The following is a 12,749-nucleotide window of genomic DNA, read 5'->3' as shown; positions in this document are numbered from 1 at the left end:
TTCTCCAATGTTTCCATCCTCTTCAACGCCCCTCACCTTCAAAGCTTTTATCATTACAAACACATTGAATCAAACCCACGGATTTTATTTGGAATTCTAGTCAAGATCTGAAGACGTCGTGCTGAATTAGAGTATGTATAAAATGAAGGAGAAGACATCTAGAAATCTTGCATTTGGTGTAACGCTGTAGCCGTAAAACAGTGGCAACGGAGATTTGGATATTTAATTTAATTCAAATGTGATACATCTGATGCAGCTCAGAAGAAGCAGAACAACCAGAAAATAACATAAACTGAGATGCAATAAAAGTCTGCAAAAAAAAAATAATGTAATATCAGAAATTTGGTCTACAGATTCATTGCATTGTGTTTTTGGATTATACTCATTCCATACAGTATATATTCATAACAGCTACGTAATGAATGATAGTGTCATACATTTAATTAAGTCAAGAAAAATGAGGTGCTACGTGGAAACAGTAGAGCTGCTCCCTCTTAGTCGGCTAGTTGACTAATCGGTAGTTTTGGTCTCAGTCAACAAAGATTTCTTTAGTCGATTAGTCGTTTTTTTATGCTTTTTTCATGCTGAATGACTTATTTCTAAGAAACTTATGAGCACATCTCTGGTAAACACACGATTTAAACTGGTGCTTTTGTGTGATTCTTTGAGGAGAAACTCAGTTTTACAGATCTGACGATTAAATCTAATCGATTAGTTGACAAATCGTACGAGTGTTAGTCAACTAAGAATTTCTTTGGTCGAGGTCAGCTCTAATAAACTGTGTTATAGCTTTCTAATTGTTGAACAAAACACCCTGACTTCTGTATTTGTGTACATTCCTTATGTGTGTACCACAATATATAATAACTGTACATCGTAAATGTATACATTATTTTGAGCATAAAGTCACGTTTCATAGCAATTACCTTTTAGCACAATAAAAATAGTATTTCAATTTCATATCCTCATTATCATCATCATCATCTTCACAACACTGATACCAAAAGCTGCTGGTACAAATGAATAAAATAACGTTATTTTTTTATGTGTTAGACTCACCTGGATTTCCCGGGCATGGTACATTATTATAAGACCAAGCAATATAACAGTGGAAAGGCTGATAAGGCATTTCAGTGCAAATGAGTATGAAGATTCCTGTGGTGAGAGAAAAAGACAGGGAAAAGATTTTAGAAATAGCCTTGTGAATTGAACACAATTAACATATTTACAATCACATCTTATATATATATCAATAACAAGATAAACTCCTTGTATCTTTAGCCTTAGTATATTTAGCCTTAATAGATGGTGAATTATCACTATACAACAAAATAGATAGCAAAATAGATTCAAGAGAAAGCTGAGTGTTTTTACTGTTACTCAGTATTTCTAATCTGGAACAGAAATATAAACACATGTATACACATAAGTATATATGCTCACAAAAGTACACACAGACAAGCACACACAGTACTTATTAGCCTAAACGTCTGACTGAGACGGGATAATGGGGTTTTACACTCAAACAGCGCAGTCAGGATGTTGCTAAACAATGCAGCTGCAGGTGTAGGTGCAGCCTGATATTATCTATGGAAGCTTTTCCCCGCCATCTAAACTACCAATTAATCAAAGCCCGGCACTAACAGGGGGACTTTCCATTTAATGGTAGGTGCAGAAGAGGCAAGGCTAGCATTAGCAGGGGGGGCCACCACAGTGAGCTTTGCTTGTGATAAATAGGCCAGCTGGTTGCTAGCGCTGCAGCGTTGTGTTTGTGTTTGTGTGTGTGTACACGGGGACCATAGATCTAGGAAATGAGAACCTGTACTACTCAAGTCCCCCCCCTTCTACGTTGGTAAAATGCCATTTGATAAATCAATTTAACAGCCCCGTTGTAAAAATGCGCTCTGCAGCAGGCTAATGATCGCAGGGTTGTTATTATAATAACAACGGCAACAACAAATGACAAGAACAATAAGTGGAGATATCGTTCATAATCGTCAGAGCGGTGACAGCCAGAGCTGCTCAATATTACTCCGTCCTTCGGTGGTCCATATTACAGAATGTATTTTTAGCTATCAACTAGATTGCTTTGCCCCTCAGGTCGACGACATGTTCTCAAGACATTCTAATGTCTGAAATTGTTTTGAGAAGTCCCTGGTGAAATAACATTGAGTAAACCAATTAATCCACCTGCCAGAGGTTCAAGGATTTTTCAGTCCCAGCGCTCGCTGCCTCTTAACGTGTTTCCCTCCTTCAGGGTTTAGAAAAACCTGGCTGAGCCTCAAGTGTCTGCCGTGTGATGTGACGCTGGATGGAAAAATGGACCATCCGCAGCACATGCTAGCTGTCTGATGTGGGAGGGGGTGCTGCTGTGCCACTCAGAGATGGGAGGTCATTTCCATTTCAGCTGTGGTCAGCTTGATGAATGGACTAAACCCCACTCAGTAACAGTCACAGACAAACTATTGACTTTCTTAAAACCCCATAAATCATCCTATAGATTACCACGCCGACTTACTATAGCGTGCACACACACAAACACAAACCTATGTGTAATCAAAAACCTATTTAAAAACTCAAATAGATCTGGCAGACACAAATGGAAAAAAAATAAAATCTATCCCTCATGAAAAGGAACATACCAGTGGTTTTGTAAGTTTTAGCCCATTAACTACAAATGTACTTAATGATGATGATTTTTCAAAGCAAACCAAAAGCTTTTATGCCAAAACATTTAGGATTTGTACCAGTCAACTGACAACATTTTTAACAGTATAGATCACAATCTAATATCAAACTTTGGATGCCAAAGCATTCTTGAAAGTACCAGAGTTTTGAAAAAAGTCTCTTCTCACAGCACCATGTGACAATAATGTAACTTTGACAGCAAAATAAAGGTGACAAAATATTCACATTAAAGGACGTTATACAGTCAAAAAGCTCCATTCCCTACAGTGGGAAGCTGTGATGTTCTCTGAAAAGACACTGAAACTGTCTTGTTCTTTGCAAAGGAAGTATTAGCACGACCACCACCCACTGATAAAGAAGAGACTACCTCTGTATTATGAAACAACTTGTCCCAGTTGTTGTTAGACCTTGTTCTTTTCAACAGCCTTAAAATAGTACTTATCACAGGTAAGTTTCAGGATTCTGCAAATCCATTTCATGACATAATGAAATAGATGGATACCGATGGCTGCCTAAAAGGTAGAAAATCAATGTGAAATCTGGTGTTTAGCTTTACACAATAGTCTGCAGTAATGTTCAAGCTGCACAGTAAAGCTGAAAAGGGGTCACTTGCAATGATGAACCCTCAGAGAATTATCACCCAAATGTGTGTTTTGGCATCTTTCAGCTCCTGTTTTGGTTTTACAGCCTGCAACTTTTTTGTTTGGTTCAGTCTTTCGCTTTCATCAACATAAGTTCTAGCCACAACACGTAGCCGTTTTCAGTGACAATGAAGGGAGAATGTACAGAGAGCTGGTCATTGTTGTGAAATAAACCCCGACAGGGCGATGCGGCACTCCAACGCAAAGCCAGTGCTGTTCCGACAGCCCATTATTCCGAAACCCCAATAGTCTGAAAAATGTCCCAGTAGACCGAAATCCGTTTTATCTGACAGCCCGTTATCCCGGAAACAAATACCCATTGTTCCGGAGGCCCATTGCTCCGAAGATACACACTCTCCCTGCAACAAACAGAAGCACATGGCTAATTATTATGCAGAACGACATTATCTGACATTCCTGCCCTACTCTGCCTCTGATTGGCTAGTACTTGTTGCCTTTGTTGGTTGGGTTGGTTAGGTTTAGGCATGAGGAGTGAGACTGGTTAGGGATAGTGTAAGAATATCAGGGTAAGCCAATCAGAGGTAGAGTAGGGAGGGACATGCCTTCGCCATAGTAGGAAAAAAAACATTGTGGCCAGGTCCGATGATGTCATTCTGCATAATAATAAGCCACGTGCTTCTGTTCGTTGCATGGAGAGTGTATTTCTGGAGCAATAGGTCTTCGGAACAATGGCGGTTTGTTTTTCGGGATAATGGGCTGTCAGACAAATGGGCTTTCAGTCTAATGGGACATTTTTTCGGACTATTGGGATTTCGGGATAATGGGCCGTATGAACAATGGCATGGCACCCTGTACACTACTTATCCAGAAGTTAGCAACTAGCCGGTGATCAGACAAAATTAGCAATTCGCCAGAGCACAGACAAAGTTAGCAACTAGCTTTTGAATATAGTGTAACATAGCAAGCTAAAGACCCACTTATATTTCTCACAAGTTGGTGAAAACCAAAACAGCTAAAACAAGAGTAAATATTGGACATTTATATTCGTCAGGTAGCCAAAGCAAGACTCCAAATGAATGCCAATGCTGGATGTGTAAATAGACAACTGCTAACACGTTAGCCATAAAACACTATAAGTCAAACTAAGTAAGTGACCAATAATGCTTAAATATATACACAACTTGTAGTTAATGGGCTCAAACATGCAAAACCACCTATAAGGTCTTCAGTCCTGTTAAATTTTTACTCACATGCAAATTGTCTTATTCCCCGAGATGAAAGACACCTTCTCAGTGACCTATTATATACTGCAGTGCACTGCAATGTCAACTCCCAAGTAAACAGCCTTATAAATACTGTGGTAGAAGGTAGAAGCTGCTCTGAGTGCTCTGAGTGCACAATATTATTCCTAAAAATACCCTGACACAGCAGAAGTGATCGGCTGATACGGAAGGACAACATGTCAAGAGGTGGTGACTTGGTCACCATGACCCTGACACCAAACTGCCCTGCTGATGTCCTTCTTCAAGAGTCCCACATGTTCCTAACGTGTGCTGGGTCATCTCCACTCTTATCCGCTAAAAGAGAAAGCTGCTGTGGGGCATTTGGAATGTCATTCCCATCTTTTATTCCAATTGACCTTTCTCTTCATCTCTGCTTGTCTTTACCTCTCTCGCTCTGCCTAAATCTCTATATATCTATCTCTCTTCATCCCCTTTCCTCCGCTATCCCCCTCTCCATCTCCCTCTCCTGCTGTGAGCTAGTGATTTCAGATGCTGGCTTCACAGGGAATGAAAGACTGCCACAATGGCACCAGTAGTGGAACCAATCCTTCGGCTAAACTCCGATCTGATGCCACTAATGAAGAAGTGGATATTTAAAGAGTTATTATGCTTATTTTCAGGTGCATACTTATTATTTGGGGTTTCTACTAGAACATGTTTACATGCTTTAATGTTCAAAAAATGGTTTACTTTTCTCACAGCTGTGCTGCAGCGCCTCTTTTCACCCTCTGTTTGAAACGCTCTGTTTGAACTCCTGCACCTTCCCCACCCTCCTGAAAAGTCCAGTCTGCTCTGATTGGTCAGCTGGCCCAGTCTGTTATGATTGGTCAACCGAACAAAACTCTTTGTGTTACTTGGAGACATCACCATGTTACGGAAGAAATGGCGGAACTTCCAGCGAGGTGTTTCAGGCGGTTCAGGAGCCGTGTTTCTGTGGGTGAGAGTAACTCCCTTTGGCGTTGACTTTGGTCTTTGTAACTTTGCAGACCTTCTACATGCACAAAAGAATATATAACACACTAAAAGAAAGAGAAAAACCACTAAAGCATAATAGGTTCCCTTTAAGAAAAAAAAAACTAGTAACAAAAGCAAGCCTATAGTCAACAATTTACTGTATAAAAAACAATAAAAATGCTAAATCTGAGATTTTATACCAATCGATAGACCGTTAGTCATAGTATAGATCACATGACACTGCTTTTGATTTGTATTTGTGCACTATTCCCGTCACCTTTGTTAGATAATGTATGTCAGTGTCTGTGCTAATAATCACTCTTCATACATGTGACAGCTGCCAACCCCACACAAATCAAAAATTAACAATAGCAGTGACAACACACAAAGCTCCCACTCATGCATCACACACATGCACAACCTACCTTAGTGTAAACCCCCCATGACAGTTCCGTCTCCGTCACCATGACAACAATCCCAAACATCCCAAAGATGAGTGCGTAGTCGCTGAGCCGCTTCCGCTTCTCGAACAGCGCCCTCCGGTGGCCGAGCCTGTAGCCAATGTCCCTGTTCTTCTTCTGCGTCGCCCTGCATGCGCCGCGCGTGCTGCCCTCCCTGACCAAGCTCTCGTTGGACGCCTTACTGGCGTCTTCGCCGCCATTGCCCTTGGACACCACCACCTCCAGGCCAGAGCTGTGCAGTGTTTGCAAGGGCTGCGTCTCCGAGTCGAGCTCCGCAAGGTTGCGGCGCGACGAGGACGCCAGGCTGCCCACTAGTGGTCTCACCACTCCGCCATTGTACTTGCAGGTGTTCATGGCTATCTGAGGGAGTCGGCCGCTGCTCTCGGAGAGGGAGGGCTTGGATCCAGCATGGCTCAGCTTCTTCTGCTCGGTATTGGCCTGTGAACGGGAAGAAGAGTGATAAATACAATACTATCACAACAAAAACAGTGTAAAAACTGACAGAAGGTTGAAGAGACACACACAGGTTTAGACTTTAAATAGAGCATTGATGTGGGAGTTACATCTCTGTGGCTCTGGAGAGGGCACAGAGAGGGAAGGATCTTGCAAAACAATTTTGGTTATAAAAGCAGACAGATTTAGTACTCAGCAGGACATGTGGCCAAACATACAGTACGAACCAAAATATCAACAGTTCTTGTTTGAAAGTCTCAAATACTCTTTCTTGAGAAACATACACTGAGAGCAAGTAACAGAGATGTGGTTGTTCATTTTAAGTTTAAGCCTGTTTAAGCCCCCAAAAGTCGGAAACTCCCTGTTATTTAACAGTTTGTTTCCATCTTTTTCTTTCAAGAAAATGGCATCAAAATTGAATGGCTCAAAAACATATAAATAATGAATGGACTTTGATGTATAAATAAAGCCATATAACCAATAGTGGACCCTACAAAGTGCAGAAAATTGAATCTTTGCGCTCCACAAATTTAGATATGAATGATTAATGCGCGGCGTGACCCTGTTTCCTCTCAGAGAAACACTCTTCCTCTGCAGAGATAAGAAGCTAGGCTGCCCAAAAGAGAACGAAGAAGAGGAAATGTGGACCTTCTCAAATCAAGCGTACCACAGAGAGCAAATGTGAGATTCCCACTAAGAGGAAAACAAGTGAACCCATTTCCTTTGAAACTCAAAGGATCGTGGATACTGTACATAGTGTCTGTTGAGGTTAGGGGCGACTAAGGGGCAAGTTCAGGAAAACAGAGTGATGCATGAATGTATTCACACTAGGGCTGTCAATCCATTGAAATATTTAATCGCGATTAATCATTAATCGCAAATTAATCTCACATTTTTTATCTGTTCAAAATGTACCTTAAAGGGAGATTTGTCAAGTATTTAATACTCTTATCAACATGGGAGTGGGCAAATATGCTTGCTTTATGCAAATGTATGTATTTATTATTGTTGGAAATCAATTAACACAAAACAATGACACATATTGTCCAGAAACCCTCACAGGTACTGCATTTAGCATAAAAATAAGCTCAAATCATAACATGGCAAACTGCAGCCCAACAGGCAACAACAGCTGTCAGTGTGTCAGTTTGCTGACTTGACTATGACTTGCCCCAAACTGCATGTGATTATCATAAAGTGGGCATGTCTGTAAAGGGGAGACTCGTGGGTACCCATAGAACCCATTTTCATTCACATATCTTGAGGTCAGAGGTCAAGGGACCCCTTTGAAAATGGCCATGACAGTTTTTCCTCGCCAAAATTTAGCGTAACTTCTTAGTGTTGTTTAGCCTCCTTCTTGACAAGCTAGTATGATATGGTTAGTACCAATGGATTCCTCAGGTTTTCTAGTTTCGTATAATGCCAGCCTGTTCACTCACTCTGCTGTAAAACCGAGCCTGATACGACCTCTGGAAGTTAAAGAAATTAGTGCCATTAAAACGATTTTGAAACGTTATTAAAGCGGCACTAATTCGCACATAAACATTGTGTTCAACCATTAAATAGTAGTATAGAATATTGTGTATATAATTTCTAATTTGAATGAAATAGGAGAGAATTCATTTAACTTTTTAAAACTTATTCTACTTCTCTATCACCTGCACAAAATGTTCCTATTTTTCTTTTCCGACCCGATGCCGTGCAGACTCCTCTCTTCTTGCATTGAGTCGTCTATCGTGTCTGCTCTTCTTGGCAGATAGGAGCGAGTCTCTGTCCCGGTTACGCAGACAGAAAATGTTCAATCCATGCAGAGGCTGTAGAGCAGTCACCCCAGCAGCATCTATCTGCCTGTCTATCCTCTGCCCTTCAGAGACTCGGGCAGATTATCATAATGGGTTATGAAAACTTCACATGGAACAGTGCTTTTTCCGAAACAAGTCGGGGGTGTGTGATAGCACTGCTGGCCCTTTTTATTAGCCTTGACAAAGCATGCCTAATGCCTTTAAATGTGCTGGTGGGAATAAAGAAGGGCGGCCCTAATGGAAATTTACTAACTCCAGTCCTGTGATGCTATCGTCTTGCGCATATTGTGGCTCCATGAGAACAGGACTAAAGGTTAAGGATTAGTGCAGCCCATAGTGTTTCTAATCCCCTTTTCTGTATTAAATTGCTTTTTAATCTGTGCCATTAGGACCCCTCTACACTTTTGAAGACTGTGCAGTGAGTGAACTTTAGGTTTGAATGACAGGAAATCCTGTAGAAATAGATGCTGATATGGCAATAGTGGGCAAGCTGCTGTTCCTTATTTGAGGATAAAAATAGAACGGGGAGTTCTGATTTTTCCTAATTTGATTTCAGTTCCACAAATTAGAATAACAGCAAGGTCCTTAAAGGTGCAATGTGTAAGATATGGCCAGAACTTTAGTTTAGAAAATAAAAAAAATGGACTAACATTATGAACAACAGAATGTGAAGACGTTACAGTGTTGAAGTTATGTCACAGACGTCTATGTGTTGTGTTGCAGAGCTATCTACTGAAATTAGCATGCTAACCAGCTAGCCCCCGGTCCGTCCTGCCTTGTAATACCATTCAATTGTCAAGCTAATTTTAAGCGACCTTTTGCAAAAAAAGAAATGCAAATTAGACCAGTTTCCATTAAAGGGGAACACCACCTAAAATTTGTAAAAAAAAGTAAGTAAAAGTAAGTCTCAAACTTGTGATGTCATAGGGTATAAAGTCTGGATCTGTCCATAGACGATGAATGTGAGACTGATTTGTTGTTTGTTTTTTTATGCCAAAATTAACTTTATTCTATTGAAGTGTTGTCAATTGTGAAACAGAAAATGTTCCCATATACTCGGATCATTAAAATCATAAAAGTTTGATAAAATGTTTGGATTTGGGAGAGAGTTGTTCATGTTTACTTATATTTTTTGTACTGTCTTAGACCGTAGGAAAAGCAGGTATGAATTTTGAAAATGGGCGTAGTTCCCCTTTAACTGGTTTGGGGGGAATAAACTCGGCTACAGCGCAGTTTTGTCAGAAGTTGGCGCTATAGGCGACGCATGGCTGTAATCCGCCAGTAAACAGATCTTAGAAGATGTAGAGGTTGTGAAACAAAACAAAAGTCGGCTTGGCGATCTAACCATCTACTAGAGAAAAATGTTCTGTCATGTCAGCTAGTACTGGCCATGTTTCATTCGTTCCGTAGACCAAGATAAGCATTTGCATGTTATGGGAATATCTAAGAAGACGCCAACAGCAGAAACAGCTGATCGGGCATGTGAGTTAAATGTTTGCTACGTCCGAATTTATTCAGCAAAGGCGTTTCCATGAAGCTGGGCATACACTGAACAATTTTAGAAATGTTGTTGTGTAACTCCTACTCCTATTGGACGAGTAGATTGTTTGCGATGCAAAGCCAAAGCTCACAACCTGAGTGCTCACACGTACATGTAAAATAGAAAAAAACAAAAGAAAAGCGGCCTGTTGGCCCCTGAGGGCTGTTCTGGCTGTAGACTTGTGTCAATAAAGATTAGTTTGAAAGCTCCGAGGCAGGTACAGTTTGTTTGCTAGCAGAGGTCGTACGGGGCACGATGCTAACAAGGCAGAAACGTGCTGCCTTGATCATCTGTGCAATCCTGTCTGCATGCCAAAAAAAAAAGAAGAAAAAAAAAAAAGAGGCGCCGGTGTAGATGGACTCTCAGGTGGCTAGGAAGACATGGAGACTATGGCTTGTCCATTTTGCAGAGAGAATTGGAGCTAAGCAGGCTACGTTTTACTATATCTATTGTACGTTGTTATCTTGATAGCTACGCTCTGATTACTGTAAAAAGAGGAGAAAAAAGGCACTGACTTTGGGGAATCAGATCGTGGCTCTGCTTCAACTGTGCGAGAGCCTGTGGACGGCTGACCAAAATTTCTGACACATCCGACTGTCGGACAAACGGTCAGGAGGAGTTAATCGGTCTTCATTCCCCCCTGTACACTGCACCGCAAGCAACGCCCGACGAAGCTAAAATTCGGTCCGACTCTAAAATGAGTCGTGCGGCTCAAAATTCGGGCCAGAGACGGGCTAAAATCGTACAGTGTATGCCCAGCTTAACCCATTTAGCGCATCAACTCTTTGTCGATAAAGGCATAAACCACCTCAAGTGAGCGTAAAAACCTTTTATGCAATCGAGGAACTTTTATTAAATTTGTCCGTTTCCATTCATCTTTTCTTATGCGATACTTCAAAATGTGAATAAAAAGATATGAACCCAAACAGGGCTACTGTAGTGTCTAGTCTGCCCTCAGTCCAACATGAGAGGACGAACAAGTAGAGCTGCCCCGAGGGCTTGTCAATAAGACGAAGTAGCTGGTTGTTTTTCTCGTCTCATAAACAAACTATCAAAGCTTACAGAGTTCATACAGCCTCTGGCTAGTAGCACAGTAAACACACAGCCGGCTAATGCAAACTATAGGCCAAACCTGAAGATTATAAGATTAGCAGTGTTATTTAAGCGGCTCTCAGAGTTTCAGCAGTTTGGTTGAATCTTGCATATTCCTGCCCTGCTGTTAGTTAGTACTTAGTTTGTTTTTTTAATAACTGATGACTATAAATTTAGATTGTATGGACCCGGTAGTAGAGGTAAAATGCTGCCCCCTATTTGTTTGGAGCATGTCACACACTGCACCTTTAAAGATGCAGAGTGGATTAAATGTTTTGCAACTGATTTCTTTCATTCCACAAAAGGTGATTGGTATTGGTAACAAAGAGATGCAGCAACAAGGAATCAAGAATCTCTACATAATTAATCATTTTTCTGACATAAAAATACACATGTTTCGACGCTCCTTGGATTTTCTCAGCATCAGGAATGGCTCACAACTACTCAATATCTATATAAAACATATAACTGAAGACTATGATAGAAGACCAGCAAATCATCCTGATGCATTTACTGGCTAAGCACCATAAGAAATATTGCCGGAGTGGACTCAACTGGTGTAAGCAATCAAACTGTATGGGTCATAACAGTCAGCTATTTGAATACATTTTGTTAAATCTTTATAAGTCTTCACCAGTGCGTAAATAGATTGCTATTTTCCTGCATCAAGCTCTACAGTAGATCCGCCTGCCAGTCTTTTGAATCTCAAGCATAACTTGTACTGGGCAACTACAAAACATCATTATTCTTTTGCTTTCGAGTGTCACAACATGATGTCATTCATCGTCAAAAGAGAATTTCCTGCTTTTGTGTAGGAAGTAAATAACTCTGAAGTATTTTTAGACCCACTGAGTCAAACTTTCAAAGTGCTTCTGAGATGCTTGATATGTAAATTTGGGTCCTGGACTTTAATATTGGAGAAAAAAAAAAATCCAAGACTTTCTCAAACAAAGGTTGTGCATGTTTGTAGAAAAAGTTGTTTTGGGAATTTATAGACCGTGAGTGTATTTTTACCTACAATTGTCTCAACACAGTATTGGAGCGCTATGGTTGAGTGTCTTGCTCATGTTTCGGACCACCAACACTACAGCCAACCTTTTCTACCAACACAGTTTATGAGACACCAACAAGACAAAGAAGAGCATTGTTCATATTGGTTTAAGGTGTTAATTTATAGAGCAGAGCAAACTCTGAACTCTGAGTAAGTCTGACTGTACAACAAATGATTGACAGGCTAAGACATGAATCCTTCCTGCTTCACACTGGACAAAGACACCACTCCCTGCATGGGATCTCAATGGGTTTTACCTTGGAATAATCATTAATCATTAATGTGCTTGAGTAATTCTTCCAAACTATCTAAAAAATGTGTTTTTTATTTTATTTAACCTTTATTTAACCAGATAAAATCCACTAAGATAAAATCTCTTCTGCGATGGCGATCTGGCCAAAAAGGCAGCAAAGTTAAACATCGAGTGCACGTCGATTTCATACAAACAATAAAACAAAACAATACATTAAAGAGTAAAAACTAAAGCCCATGCATCAACAGAAGAGGTTAAATAGACACAGTGTAGATAGTATATGATACATGTAGACAAAAAAGGCAACAAGACAACAACTCAAAATTGTTACGCACTGTAGCAATAACAGTTTCTGGTTAAAACTTCTGATAACTTTTGTTCAAAACTGTTGAGAAGAGGGACTCTAGGTTGAGTCTAGCCTGCAGATCATTCCAAGGCCAATGTCCATAATAAAATAAACTCCTTTTTCCGGACACAGTCCGCACAGGTGGCACCTGAAAGCCCAGCCAATTATCTAAATACATATGAAGCCATGTAGAAGTAATCTGGCTTTGCAAAGCTATGGGTTCT

General features: G+C 40.4%; 1 protein-coding gene across 7 annotated transcripts in view; it reads right to left on the bottom strand.

Annotated features, from left to right (window-relative positions):
* Positions 1–12,749, bottom strand: part of kcnn1a (potassium intermediate/small conductance calcium-activated channel, subfamily N, member 1a) — a 77,030-nt gene that overhangs the window by 27,400 nt on the left and 36,881 nt on the right. For all 7 annotated transcript variants that reach the window (XR_005209024.1, XM_037786408.1, XM_037786406.1 and 4 more), the window contains exons 2-3: positions 5,953–6,426; positions 1,060–1,155 (exon numbers count right to left, since the gene is read on the bottom strand). Coding sequence is in view for 6 of the 7 variants with exons in the window: in XM_037786406.1 (XP_037642334.1) it covers positions 1,060–1,155; positions 5,953–6,426 (570 nt within the window). In the remaining variant the exon portion in view is untranslated. The remainder of the gene's footprint in view (positions 1–1,059; positions 1,156–5,952; positions 6,427–12,749) is intronic.

Source organism: Sebastes umbrosus, chromosome 12 (genome assembly GCF_015220745.1).
Source record: "Sebastes umbrosus isolate fSebUmb1 chromosome 12, fSebUmb1.pri, whole genome shotgun sequence".
NCBI classification, from domain to species: domain Eukaryota; kingdom Metazoa; phylum Chordata; class Actinopteri; order Perciformes; family Sebastidae; genus Sebastes; species Sebastes umbrosus.
This window is presented reverse-complemented; position numbering and strand designations above follow the sequence as displayed.